The sequence below is a fragment of the Camarhynchus parvulus genome, chromosome 9 (genome assembly GCF_901933205.1).
Source record: "Camarhynchus parvulus chromosome 9, STF_HiC, whole genome shotgun sequence".
NCBI lineage: Eukaryota > Metazoa > Chordata > Aves > Passeriformes > Thraupidae > Camarhynchus > Camarhynchus parvulus.
In genome coordinates, this window is record NC_044579.1 from 15,381,904 (window position 1) to 15,397,206 (window position 15,303).

The 15,303-nt window shown below is 41.1% G+C and overlaps 1 protein-coding gene across 1 annotated transcript; it reads right to left on the reverse strand.

Annotated features, from left to right (window-relative positions):
• Positions 1-10,419: 10,419 nt before the first annotated feature.
• Positions 10,420-12,287, reverse strand: CCL20 (C-C motif chemokine ligand 20). The gene is made up of 4 exons (XM_030954789.1): positions 12,206-12,287; positions 11,863-11,977; positions 11,065-11,142; positions 10,420-10,889 (listed from the first exon to the last, which is right to left on the reverse strand). Exons 1-4 carry the CDS (start codon positions 12,285-12,287, stop codon positions 10,862-10,864), a joined length of 303 nt encoding a protein of 100 aa, XP_030810649.1. The 3' UTR covers positions 10,420-10,861.
• Positions 12,288-15,303: the final 3,016 nt, after the last annotated feature.

A 15,303-nucleotide genomic window follows, 5' to 3' on the forward strand; every position in this document is an offset into this window, starting at 1 on the left:
ATAAAAATTCGGAGTGCCAAAGAGCCACTAGTAACGGCGTAGCAAGTGTGTGAAAGCTTTTTCGGCAAGTGAATAGTTACTTACTAAGGAAAGAGGGGAAAAAATAATTTAAAAAAAAAAACTAATCAGTTTAGTTTTTTTTTTTTTAAGAGATAGTGAGGACTGAAGCACAACTATGAAAATACAGTTTAGAATCACAGAATCATTAAGGCTGGAGAAGGCCTTGCAATAGAGACCAACCATTAACCCAGCACCACCATGTTCACCACTGAACCACGTCCCCAAGGGCCACACGCCTGTAGAACACCACCAGGAATGATAATTCCACCAATTCCCTGAGCAGTTCTTAGCAGCCAATTTAAACCATGCCCTGGCACAACTTGAGGCCATTTCCTCTCATCCTCGGGAGAAGAGACCCACCCCGCTCGCTACAGTCTCCCTTCAGGGAGCTGGGAAGTGATCGTGTCGCCCCTGTCTCCTCCCCATCTGAGCACCCCTGCTCCCTCAGCTGCTCCCCACAGGCTTGGCTCCACACCCTGCATCAGTTCCACTGCCTTTCTTTGCGTGTGCATTTCATCAAAAAGAGAAGATAAAATGTCATTGAAAAGAGATAACCAACATGGAGTCATGAGAAGATAATCCATTAATAGCATGAAAAATTTGAGTCAAGCTTATGCTGAAATGGCTGTAGAGCATCAATAGGGGGAAGCAGTAAACACATTCTCATTTGGCTGATCTTGTAGCCCACGTTGTTGACAATGGATCAATACAAGACAGTCCCACTCAGTGTTTAACAATACGTGACTTTTCCAAAAACACCCATATGGCTCCCTACAGCTTCACTTTGAAGACAGTCCTTTGGTTTTTTGAAAGCCAGGAAATAAAATACAATGGCCAATTCCAGATTTACTTCAGGACACGGCTCGGGGACAAAGCGGTCTCTAAGTTTTTCATTCCCATTTGTTTATTTAAGTATTTTGTCTTGTTTGTATATGGAAAGTCTTGAGGCAGATAAGAAATATTTTTGTTGAAAACAATCTGAACAGCTTTCCGACTAAATTGACTTACTTGGACCAACCCTATTCAAAAATAACTTTTTGAACAACCCCAAATCTTTGGGGTCTCCAATTTCTTAACAACTTTTGTATTTGTTTAGCATAATATTTATTCACCCAGATTATAAATTCAGAATAAAAATACTTTTCTTCTAACTTAAATGATATGAACAAACAACTGTGGCAGGGACACTGCTACTTGCATTAAAACATTATTTGTTCATCATAAACACAGATTCATGCAGCCTTTCTGCTACCTTCGGTATTACTTAACACCAACTGGAAGTACTGCATTTAATTGTTTTAGTCATATTTAAACAAAACAGTCAAAACAGGGAGGGAAGTGGAAGGACTGCAGAGCTCCATGACGTCAGTACCTGTTGATCAGTACATTTTCCCCTCACTTTCTTGCTCCAAATCTTCATCTGAACACAGACACCTCAGTTTGTCCTTACCTGTTATTAGGATGCAAAAATGACACAAGATGATAAATCAGGCCTAGCTGTCACCTCTTTCCTTGCTTCTGCAGTGGAGTCATGGCAGAAGTCAATCGCTCTGAGCCCTGTGCCTGCTTTCCAGGCTGACCCAGAGAGGCACTGATGTGATGGCCTTGTTTGCTCCACTTCTGTACAGTCACTAGAAAACACTGCTGACCACCTGAGAGGGGACAAGGAGCTAACTCTGTGCTGACACAAAGCTTTTCCCACAGTGCTACCCAGGAGAGGCCTGGGTGCAAAATAAATGTGCAATAACCACAGTGTGTCCTTCTGACAAAACAGAATCAGAGCTGTAGCACCAGGAGGATTATCTGAGGAGGCTTTAGGCAAAAAGAAGAAAACTGTGGGGAGGGAGTGAATGGAAGGAACTTGCTATTTCATTTTTCCTTGGAGACTAGATAAGAGGGATTCTGATGATACAGCAGACTGAGCTCCTGTCCATACCATTAAACTTTGACTGTTAAGGAGAAATGCAACTTTTCTTCAAATTCGTGGAAAGAAGCAACTAGTGCATACTTTTAGAAGGAATATTTTCAGATTGCTGGGGCAAAATTGTTGCCCTTCTATTTTTTCAGTGTCTAAAGAGTGTGAGTCATGAGAGGCTGACTTCAAAGAATGCACCATGTAGGGAGTTCAAAAATATCTACACTGGAAATAAAAATTAAATGCTGAGACATACATCTTTTATATACAGAGATCAAAATTATTGATGATATCAGCCTGGAAAGATAATGGATATAGCAGTTGCTCCCTATGCATTTTTGCTTATGTCAGCAGCTTCCAGGAGAGGCAGAAAGTTGAGATCGTATAAAACCCATTGGTCTGTATTCAAGAGGCTTTGAACTGCTTCAGTATAGATTTATCTACAGTGCTGAAGGGAACTCTGTCAGACAATGTGAAGCAAAATCAGTGCAGTTACAATGAAGAACTTCCTTTGCAGAACCTTGGGTTCTTTCTGCCAACACCGGTTCTGCAAAATCCTCTCTTGAGCCAATGTACCATCCTAAGGATGAAATAAAAGAAGTGTTTCTGACTCAAACACACTTGTTTGCAGAGAAGAGTGGGGTTTAGGCTTCCTGGTTTAAAGATGCATCATGACCCACTTGTTCTGAAGTAGGTCAGCCTGTGGTATGCTGAACTCTGTCAGAAAGGCCAGCCCAAGAGTAGTCTGAGTAGAGGGAAAGATGTAGAAAGCCACTTCCTATTTTTGTTATGCCAGTAGTGGGTGAAGTGAATTTTTACTAAGGGGAGTTTTTGTGTGCTGTCCTTTCTCATAATTTTCAGGTCTGCAGAATGCATAAGAACAGTTCTCTGATAGTTCCTTGTTTCTGCTTGGTGAATTAAACGGATTTACTTTTTTTTTTCCCCAGGGTTGTTTTGTTCTGGCCTATTCTGCTTCCTCTTACCCGAAAAGACTCAGTGTATTGCTAAAGCCCCTTCTCACTTCTGCTCTGTTATTTTCAATGCTAATCATGACACCACAGCTGTGAAAAATGTTAAAACTATTACTTATATAAGGGGCTTTATGTTCTGGGAGTTTGCCCTTTGCTAGGTAAGAGTTGTTCTAGGAGAAAGAAGTGACAGTGCATTGTAGAACAGTGTTCTCTTTCCCAAGGATTGTTTTTCCTCTTTGCATAGCTGTTTTCATTAATTTAAAAATCTAAAATTAAAAAAAAAAAATCACTGGTTGCAATTTGCCAAGAAAATGTGTCACCCACAAATTTCTGTTCACATGAATAATTGCTTGTGATGTTCACTTACAGTGAGATAATAACAAGTAGCAGAAAGGAACAGTAGTTCTCTTCCTTACTCTTCCGTTTTCCATCTCTGACAAACTGCTGGCATATCCCATGCAGTCAAGGAATTCAATACATCCATACTTGCTTCAGTTACATTTTCACTTAGCTGAAACAAATTTTTCCTTCCTGTCCACTTTTTATGACTTTCCTCTTAACCTTGCCAAGTTTATGAGTTGACCTGACAACAAAAAAATCCTCAGTACAAAAACCCCAATGAGATATATTTATCTTACCGCTTCTGAGAAGAACTCAGAGATTACTTTAATCTTTCTTTCCATGGCCCATGGGAGCTGAAGACCTTTAGGCTGAGCTCCACATCGTCCCATCAAGACGGCGAAGCTGATGGTGCTGGGTAATAACGCAAGTGTTCTGCGGTCGGTGACTTCTCAGATGCACCCAGTGAGGAAAAGACAGGAGCTCTTCTACATGTACATAATGCACAATTGGGTCAAACCATGAGTCAGGAGGCAGCAAAAACTCCTGACAAATAACAAGATTTCTAGTAAGTCTACAATAGAACTGGAAAATATAAGTAGTTAAAGCCACTTGGTTTTAGAAAACACAACTTCGCTGAAGTAGAAGTGTGTTCATCTCACCATTGTTTATATTTTTTTAAATAGCCAAAATAACTAACTTGTGATTTCATATTTATTGTCTATAATTCTGAAATTTATTAAGCATTTCACTTAAGCAGTTCTGTTTTCCATATCTGTTTCAAGGCCAGGTTGGTTGGGGTTGGATGGGTCCGTAAGCAACCTGGTCTAGTGGAAGGTGTCCCTGCCCATATCAGGGGGATTGAAATTGGATGATCTTTAAGGTCCCTTCTAATCCAAACCATTCTATGATTCTATATTCCTTCATTAAGTGTGCTAGTCCTACTACATTGCCTTCTCTTTGCCATCATTTTGATGTTCTTCATATGGATGTGCAAAACAAGGTGCATGTGTATCAACCATTAATTGTAATTAGCAGTAATACAGCACTACCCACTTTCATAGTCATGAAACATTTTTGCCTACTCTTGTACCAATTTGAGGAATGCTATAGAGTGAGCAAGTCTTTGAGATTTGCAGATATCTCAGATATCTGAGATTTGCATCATCTCTGAAAGACATTTTGACCATTTATTCCTAGTCGTAACAACATGAGACATTCAGATGCTCACAAGAACACACAATCATCTCTTTGAAACAGCTATATTAAATGTACATTTGAAAATAAAGAAATCACTGTAGTAGGGTATATAACCAAAACATTATTATTTTTCAGATATGCATGACAAACTTTTATGTGAGCATTTTGGTTTGCATTCCCTAAACATAGCTGTTTAAAAACTCTTATTCATATACGAGATACAATTAGTATGTGAGTGAACAACTGAAGTCACTTTATACTCTGACCACTCTACATCTCTGATTTACCTGCCACATTAAATTTGTCATTCTCAGTTTCCTATTTGCCTGCTTTGAATGTTTGTAGAGTTATCATTGGCTTTGTGCCTGACCAGTGATGCTGCAAGGATATTGAACTACTGGTTTAATCTTGACACTGTAATTGACAATTTCACTGCCAACTGGACCACTTACCTGAACCCATTTCCACTGGCACACTCTGATCAGATGGCTTGATCAGTCAGTGCATGTGGGGAGCAGACAGCTCCCACAGGTCTGAGGCTCCTAATAGATTTGCAATGCTTCTCTGCCCTTGGCACCTAATGATGCTATCTGCTGGCACCTCCATATTGTGTAAATCAATTCTTGGTACAGAGTTTATCCCCTTGCAAGTCAAGCTCCTTCAAAAATAATGTATGTTTTCGTTTAATTTTTTTATCCAAAAGATATAGGAAGAGTCAAGTACTAGACCCTCCTACACATAACATCTCTGCCTACACATAAGTGTTTTCCCTTGGCTTGTGGGCATGTGGCCAGGAGAGAAGACAGTTACAGTTTGAATCACTGTACCTGAAGTTTGGCTAAGAAATTAAAAATATTTTGTGCTGTTTTAAACACTTTGGTACATGCCTATACTAACCATGGATCCCCAACTGCACTATTTCCATGTTTTGTGTGTCTTGAGTTGCCTTATCTTGTAGCTATCTATTAAATGGATCCTATAATTCAGGTTTTCTCACCAGGAAGCCCACGTGGGCCCAGATAGGCCACCCTGCTCCCATTTCCACAGGCTGGTTTGTGTGGTTTGTTTGTTTCTCTCTCCCTTTTTATCATGCACACATCTCTTAACCAAGTGTCTAACAGAAAGCTTATCTGATATTACGGGACAGTGTGTCCTCTCCTGCGCTGTGACACAGAGGCAGCTAGTGATAGCCTGGGTGTGCTGAATTGTCTCTAAAGGCCATTCCTTCCCTCTCCAGCAGTAAAGACATCTGGGAGAAAAAAACCCTATAAACCAAACAGATAGAAAGAAAATAGGCATCTTCAGCCTCAGCTAGAAAGCCATTGTTTTCACTGAAAAAGGGGCTCAAGATCATAATTTCTGATAACCAGAAGTAGCGTTCACTGAAATAAACATGGCAATGACCTTCCTGTTAAATTTCACTACTACAGCTGCTACACCAAAACATGAGTTGGGTGTTGAAACATCATGCACCTAGCTTGGATGCAAAAAGCTGTTGAGATGTTCTTCATAATTTGTTTTCCAGAGTTTTGTCTGAGTTAATTTTGAGGGCTAGAAAAAAATAATCATTATGAGGCTTGATTTTTAGGTAAATCAAGATACTTCAGGAGAAGGTGTATCATGAAAACCTGCTATGCTGAAATGTGTTGGATACAAAAAAATTTAATCAAGGGGCTGGGGTTTTTAAATTTGTACGTGTGGTAATTAATTTTATATTTACTGAACCTCAGTTGATTGCATCTCATTAATATTAAGATTTTGGAAGGAACCAAATTTAACAGAACCTATGATACAACTTTTTATCTGTAGAACAGACTCCTATACAAAGTCAAACCCCACTTGCATCAGCCACCACTTCTGAGAATAGGGGTAGTAGTGCTTTCTTCTTGGATGCTCCTATCCCTTTGCTGGCAGTATCAGTCTAGGAGAAAGTGCCATGTGCAGTCTCTCTCTCCTCTATCATCAGCTGCGTGGCCACAATGGTGGATAAAATCCCTCTCATATAGGACATGACTTATATCCAGCAAATTCCTTATATGGATGCTATTTAGAGAATAGCTATTTTTTATGGAGTTTCAAGACAAATTATAAAATTTCTCCTTGGTACAAAGAGAGTGTAAAAAATAAGAGAGTTTTCAGTTTAAAGTTAGGGAGCAGGAAATTTTCAGGAACATGGAAATTTAAATGCAGGGGCTTACAAGTAAAATTATTACCTTATTTTGGGGGTATAAATGAAGTCAAAACGATAGAAATGCTGTTGTGAATTTAAAAACAAAAATAAAATATAGTATTTTAGTCTCCACATTTCTTGTGGCATATTTGCTTTTTACCCATGCAGTATTCTAAATTTCATCTGCTGCTTTTACATTTAATATGTATTTTGTATTGCATAATCTTTGAATAACACTAGAAATTCAAGAAAGCTAAAACACTATTAAATGAGTGCCTGGGTTTATTTGCAGTGGTAGGTCTATGAGCAATACTCTATGGCTATGTACAATAGCAGCCACAGGACTGCAGCTATTGTATATCACATTTAAATGTTCTAACACCAGCAGCTCCAGGAGGGCTTTGGCTGGAAGCTGTCTGCACCTGACAGCACAGAAAGAATAAACACAGCAATTCAAAAGCCTTTACAGACTTAGGACTGCAACAGTGCTCAGTTAAGGCTCACACCTCCCAGAATAGAGCAACCACAAGATCATGGGAACATAAATCATAGTTTTCATTGATGTACAGTCATACAGCTGTAATTGCTTAGTATACTTAGCATGCACAATGCAGTGGGCTTGTTCTGAAGACTAAAAGCTTCTTTTATGATTCATTTTTTGGCAAAGGATATTGCCTGTAGCCTGATATTTGGATTAAGACTGCCAGGGTGTAGCACAGCTGAACTCAGTGTACAGAAGGTCTGTTACAATTGATCCATTTCTATTGTTTTGATGTTTCTCCAGCTGGGTGGATGCCATTAGAATCAAGTGACAGTGTCATAAGCTTAATAAAGCCCTTTGCAGTTCTGGAGTTCCCCAATTCAATTCTCAACAAATTGCAGCTGAGCAGTACACTCCAGTTCATAAGAGTGAAGTTAGGCTGCATGTGGGTTCATTGGTAATTGAAAATAACTGACCAATTATCCTCACCCCTATGGGGGGCTGAAAGTGTCACTATCACTAAGCACACCCAGTGAAGTGGGCTTTCAGATATGCCTGAAAGCTGCACACTGCAGGGCTAGGCCATTCACTCATTTGTCTGTTGCATTTTCAGGAGCTTTACAACCCCTCTTTGTGTTTATCCCCTTTTGGTGGAAAAATCAGGAGACAAGGAAGGAATAAAACAGCCTTCAACTTATGGAAGCTGCCATCAACTGAAGAGAAATGCAATAAATAACTTGTTAGTACTTCTCCAGCAGGAGAAATGTGGCAGGTTTTATATTTTAACAGCAAAATTAAATAATCAGATTTGCTATTCCCTACAAAAATCCCTGACCGTGCAATCCTAGTTGTTTTGTTGCTTTGTGCTGGAATGTGATTAAAAAAATTTAGAAACGAGTAAATCTAATTATGATTCCATATGTGAACAGAAATTTTTCTGTCAAAGATCCTAACACAACAAAAGGCTGCAATTCTTGATTTGGAAAGGTGTGAGATTGCTTTACGGTAAAAAAAAGGAATTAAAAAAGAAGCAAAAAAAAAAATTAAAAAAAACCACAGAAAGAATAGACACAAATAAGATTCAATAGCCATACTGCAGCTAGCACAAGGATCACTGAGGACTGGTTTCAATACAGAGAAAGCAGGACACTTTGAAACTGAGGTGTAAAGTGCTCAGAGTTTGAAGGGAAGGCTCTCACATCCACTTCCCAAATATCCAAGCTATAATAAAAAGCATTTTGCAAGAAAAAAAAAACATTTTGTTTTTTTAAACATTATGCAAATGTCAGAGAAAAAGTCTCCAAATGACCATTATTTAATTCGGCATCTCAAATTATTCAACAAAATTGCACAGGCTGAACTAGGAGCTGAAGGCCAACGAGTGGAGACAGAAACTCACCTACTCACATGCAGAACAGGCCCACCAAAGTAATCAGGATTCAGGTTTTCCTAGAAAGGGTCATGATTTACAGAGCTATCAGAATTTCTAACTGACCACGTAAGGTTAAACACAAAAATGTGCCTCTGATCTGATGATTTTGGAGTCCCAGCACTCAGTTATAAAACCTGTTTGTATCCTCAGGAAGGCATGGAGGGACATGCTATTTCTACACAGACTTTCCTACCAGTAACCTAATAACCTTAGTAATTTCTGATATTGAGCATGGAAACCAATATTTTCAATATCTTTCCGCTTCCCAAGATGTTGGTTGTAAAAAAAATTTTGCTCAGAATAAGAGGAACTAAAAAGAAATCCCTCAAGTCATAGCTCTGCGGGTGGAGGATGTGGGGTTTTGTAGCAATGGTAGCATGGATGAGCAGAGGAAGTGTGAGTTACAGAAGCACTACAAAACTTTAAAAACTTTAAAGAGGCCTGAACTGGGAATTAAGAGCCACCCACAAAATTCCACACACTGGTCTTGACTTCCTTATTTTGCTCCCCTGCTTTAAATTCAACCCTTGCACTCCAGGCTTTTCTGCACCAAGTTCTTTACAGCTCTGGTTCCTAACACCAATCCCCAGGGTAGGCTTGGGGAACCTCACCTTCCAGCACTTTTAACACAAACCCATTCATCGTGTCTGTACCACTTTTTGGTACCTGATTTAGCCTATGAACTCTTTGAGCCCAAACAGCCCATACCAGTACTAGCAGGTATGAGACAGAGCTCCACACTTCTACCCAGAAGTTAGGGGAATGCCCAGGGAACAAGCTGGGTAATTACTTCTCCCTGGAGAATACCTTATGTTCTCAATATCAGCAATCCACCTGAAGGATATTAAAGCTAATTAATTTTGCTCCTTTACATACCTTGCTCCTTGAGAGCTTCACCCACAGGGAACTGACAAGTCTCAGATTTGTAGAGCCACAAGCAGATTTTTTAAGTTCTAGCAGGTGTTGAAACCAGCCTTACACTCATGAACACCATTTTAAAAACCCAGTATCTCTCAGCTCCTCTTTCAAGGGCACCAAAAATACTTTGCCTTTAAGTTTAAAAATTAAATTAAAATTAGTGCTTGTATTTCTATGACTAAAAGATACTAAAAGGCAAGATGTAAATTTATCCATAAGACTGGTGCTGATAGTGGGAGGACTTCACTTGCACACCCTACCTGGTCTCATCCCTGAAGTCCACCTGGGCCATCTAGAAGAGGATAAAAAACTGAGCAGTCTTCCCCAGCTCACCTGCACCCATCTCTTCCACGAGGTCTCATTATTTTATCAGGCATCCCTGACCTCCATCAAGAGCTCCTGCATCAGGAAAACCTCATTATGCCAGAAGCCATAGGATACCATAGGCAGACACAAAAAGCAGAGGAAAGCACTGCAAGTTTCTCCACTAGAGAAAGCCCTTTAGGCTGAGAGCAGTCTGTTACCACAATGAATCCTCCTGGTGGATAAGCTAGAGAAGCTTGCTCAGTAACAACGTGTAAGGCTGCTCCTGAATAAATAGAGAAAAGGAGTTCTCTCAAGTCTCAAGTCTGATTAAGATGAAGCTAAATCTTCATGGTAAACAAAACTTGATATATAGCAGCTGGCTGGGGGTGAGGAAGGAATTACATCCTGAGGAGCTCATGGCTACCCCTAGGGCAAGCAAAGTGAGTAAGGTGGAAAGTGGTTGTAACAGGTGTCAACACACCTGTGCAATTGTTTCAGCTGGAGGCTCTTAACAAAGCAATTAATTTCAAGGGCAAGTCATGTTTTCAATTAAAAAGAAATAAACATATCACAGAGAGTGCTGATTTTAACATTTATTTTTTTTTAAATCTCCAGTTATCATTTTTTTCTACAAACAGACTTTGTTTAACAAAAATTCAAGAGGTATTATAATGCTAACTACAGCTTAAAGGAACATTTTGGCACAAGACAATAACAAAATAAACAGAATAAATAACCTGCTTTACAGATGCTGAAGAAAACAAAACCAACATGCAATAAACTTAATAAAATTCACACTCTGTACAGCAGCTCAAGGTAGACCTTACTAAACAGTACTCATGTCCTATCAGTAACATACACATATTAATAAAAATAGAAACTTTAACAAAATGCTTAACTCAAGCAAAACAGTGATGCAATATGAATCAACTCAAGAAGTTCATGGTTCCAAAGAAGCCAGAGTTGGAGGTGAGTGAGCACACAGCAGTGTACAAACCACCTCAGCCAGGAGCCTCAACCCAGTGCTTCTTCAGCCATGTCCGTGTTTAGTTCCTCGCTGGAAACTGTGTCAGGCTGACATCCTCCTGAGCCTGTGGCTGTTAAAAGGAAGAGAGAACACACATAAATAATGACCTCAATTATAGTTTTCTTTTCTTCCCTGAGAGAACAGCTCAGGTGGAAGAAGACGAATGTGACATGACTCTGTCTCTGAGAAGACTCTAGAAAGGAGTAGCTACATCTGAAAGGAGACGGAAAGAGATGGATTCCTACCTCAGGAAAAGGAGATGTTTCTTCACCCAGCCTTCCTCAGGATTTACACAGGCATTCAGCCCATTGAGAGTGTGGAAACTGGAAAAGAAATAATGATAAAGAAATCAGAAATCCCTGCCAATAACTGCTGTGTGGAGTACAGTTACTCTATATAATGACCAATAGAAACTGCTTTTGTAAACACCAGCTAGACATGGATGCTCCAAATCCCTCCAATATTATATGAAGAAAAAGAAAGTTAAATGTAATAGCTGCTTCAGTCTCAGGGATAATTTTTTGCACCATAAAATGTTGTTCAATTTATTTGATCTGTTTAGGCAAAGACCTTTGCTGGATGCTAGAAGCAATTTGTATAATTGAGAATAGGTGCTGTCAAGCTAAGGTGACAGATCAACATCTAGGCCAAAACCTTCTAAGTAAAGTATCTGATCCCTGTGAATTAGAAGAAATCTTGTCACTTATGTATCTGTTTACAGGTTTTGGCAAGGGAGCACTCTGTGTTGGCCAGAATGGCCCTTAGCTGGAGACAAGAACCTGTCCTTGTTTGCACAGCTGATTCCTAAAGTCAGATTTATTATTTACATTTGTATGACTGTTCCTTGGGTTAGCAGTCCCTCTCAGCTAGAGGTTGTGGGTTTTGTTTACAGGTGTGATATACAATTTCTTCAGTTAATTTAACTTTTTGAAAAGGCAGGAAAAATCTCTCTTATAACATTCAAATCCTTGGTTTAGCTCAAACAGATATCCCAAGGTTAATACATGTCAGAAAATACTGCAGAGGTTCAGAAAGTAACTTACATGATGGCAGGGATGTCGCAGACCTCACTGGGGAGCTGTTCAGTGTAACCCTTCAGGGCCCACTTAGGCAGACGCACTTTGGTGTAGGACAGGCAGCAATCCTGGTTACTTTGTGCTGGAATGAAGGACAACAACAAGGTAAATAAACTCCATTTGGCCCTGCTGTCTAAGGCACTCTCTGCTCAACCCCAGCCATCCAGCTCACCCACAACAGAAGAGGGAGACTAGACAGGAGACAGCACACTTTGCTGAAACCATTCCCTTCCAGCTCAGCCCCTCACTGCTGCCAGCTGTGAGCAGCAGCAGGAGCCCTTCCCAGAGCAGAGCACCTGAGGTCACTCACCTTCCGAGGTGCCGCACAGGAGCAGCGCCAGGAGCCCCAGCAGGGAGACCAGGACCATGCTCTTGCTGCTGCAGCCACTCATTCCCTCTGCGCACACAGCTGTGCTCCAGTGAGCGCCTGGCTGTGCCTGCTGCTCCTGCCAGCCCTGCCGCACCTCCACCTGCTTATAAAGGGGAGGCAGGAGCCCGGGAATTCACACACGGGCGGGTTCCACTGTCATCAGCGGGTTTCCCCACAGCAAATTCCATCTCGCCCAATTTGGCCCCGGCTCTCCTTCCGGGTATGGAAGAAACGGAGATAACAGTGTGCTGGGGAATATTCTAATTTATTTTTAAAGTCACTTAAAAGATTCAGTCTGAAAGAAAAGGAAATAAAAGGCTGTGAGGTAATGGTTCTGTGGGTGAAGCATGTGTAGTTTTAGGGGTAGGAGTGTGGGTTGTGAAATGAGGAAAGTCAATGTAGGTAACTTTAAATATTACCTACAGAAACTGTGTGTCTGCTGTGCTCTAGTTTAATAAATCCAGCCTGGGAGCAGAGGCAGGTGGGCTGAGCCAGCTAGATTCATTTCAGTGTGGCAAGGAGCTGGTTCACAAGCTGCACCAACACCAAAGTGCTACATTAATATTTCCTGGTTGGCCAACACCATAACATCGGACTTTCCAGATTACTGTTTCTGAGCTCTGGACTGTAATATTGGCAGGGACACATGAGCAACATTGAGTATTCATGGAAATGGGTTTTTTTGGTTTCGTTAACCATATATTCCTTGCCATGACTTCTTGCCAGCTTGTTACATGTCTGAACTATTTCACCTGCAACAGAGTGAGCTTAAAAGAAACTTGAAATGGGGCCTATATTCTCCAAATCTGTGCTTTCTAGAATGCAATAATGTACTTCATAAACAATAGCTGTAGTTTGTTGCTTTCCCAAACTGTACCAGAGTATTGTGACTCCTGAACATTCAACAAAATACACACAATCTTAAAATTGCCTAGCACAGCTCTAGAGAAACCACCAGGGAGAGGCTCTGTCACTACTCCAAGTACATTTTTTGAGCTGCTAGTCAAGGATAGAACTTTCCCGTGCTGTTTAGGGATCTGTGTGAAACTACTGTGATGGCTGCAGGCCATGTCCTGGCCAGCCAGTGCTCACAGGAGCTGCAAGTGCTCATAGAGTAACCTGAGCTTTTAGTGTTTAAGCTGTCTCTTAAGGTAGAGTTAATGGACAGTCGTAGATAGTGCAGAATTACATATCTTCTATGCTTCAGAGAGTGCCAGTACCTCTCTCAAAGGGTGATTTGTAGAAATAGAAACAGCTTGAACTCTAGAACAGACTGTTATTCAGAGAAATTAATTTCTCTATGTAATAGTGAGAATTGAGGGAATTTCATATGGCTGAGGTATACATGAGCAACCTTGCAGTGTGCATGGCATCACAGACACTGGACATGCTTCTCTGCAGAGCCACAGCAACTGGCCAAACGATGGGGAGGAGGCAACAAAGAACTCATGCCCTAATGAATACAGCTTTTTGTAACTGTGTTATGGATCATAGTGAAATGCCACAAAAGTTCAAAAAGATCAATGCTCTCAATATGCAGCTATCTCTGCACTGCTTTAAAGACTGTCAGCATTAGGCAATGCCTGAAACTAACTGACTAGAATGGTAGTTTTTTCTTATACATACAGGTTTCATGGATCCCAAATCTATTATACCTACACCCAGCTTTGCCATTTCGTATGACACTTCCTAGGCCATGCTGTTATCCACATGGAGGTGGCCTTGCACCTCATGCCTTCCTTGTGACTCTACAGCTCTATTTCTTCTTCACTGAGTGCTTCTTGGACAGAATCTTCTTATCTGAGTTTTGACACTTCTACCTAAGCCCCAGCAGTTTGAATACCAGGGCAATGACACTGCTCAGACACCCTGTAGTCCTACCCTCAGGCAGTTCCATCACACCTGTGGTTCCCATAACTGACCAGTCCTGCCCTCAGGCAGTTCCATCACACCAGTGGTTCCCACAACTGACTGTGGCTGGCCATGTGCCTTGTCCCAGCTGGACACGTGCTCATTTTAAAAGGTGTTCCTTTTATCTCATTTTTTGTTTGATTTAGGAAATTAGGTTAAGATTTAGATTTAGAACAACAGCCACAAGGAAGGCCCCAACTTCAGGAGCACTGTCATTTTGTTTGTACTTGATGTATACAAAGTACCTTCAGTTTTTGCACAAAGTAGTTAAAACAATACAAAAAGGTTTGATGCAAACAGCTGAAGAAAGCTCTGCTGGTTGTGATATGACACAAAGCTGTATCTTATCAGTCTTTACCTTCACAAACCCCTAAGGGAAACAGAAGGCAAAAAATATATAAAAACAAGGAGGTGCTTATGTGTCCCAGAGAAGTGTTTTTCATTATTCCCTGGGAGTGAGGGGACAGTGACTGTTGTCCACCCTGACTCAACCAAACTTTCAGCCTGGTTTCCTTGGGCACCTGTGTGACCAAGAGGGGCCAAGTGGGCTGGCCAGGGACTGCCACACAGCCAAGAGATGAGACTGCTGGGCCCCAGGGTGGCCAGTGGCACCTCCAAACCTGTTCCTGGCTCAGTTGCAGGTGCCATAGAAATGTGTTCAGTGTCTTAACACTACTGCAGTTCAAAAGCTACACATTGAGGGGGCCACCAGGTCAAGGGAAGCCATCATCCCTGGGGCCTGTGTAGGGAGGGCTGTGTCCAGAGTCTCCTCAGAGGGTACAGCCAAAGCATGACAGGTATCAGCCACAAGCTGTGAAAAGAGAAACTCCCATCAGACATAGAGAAGCCATAGCAAGGGGGTGAGGTGGTGGGGCAGGTTGCCCAGGATGGGAAAGCCTAGCTTGAATAGCCTTGCAGATACTCAAGCTGGATATGATCTTCTCCTGAACATGATCTTAAACTTGGGTTCCTTCCCAAGCCACAATCAACTCTAAATTATTTTTTCTGGGTTTTTCACATTTAGCTGTTTGTTTTTTATTTTAGTTCCTTGACTTATTTGTCTTCCTGACTTGACTTTGCTGTAAGCTTCTCAGCTTCCCTCCCTCCTGTTGTCCCTCCTCAGATCC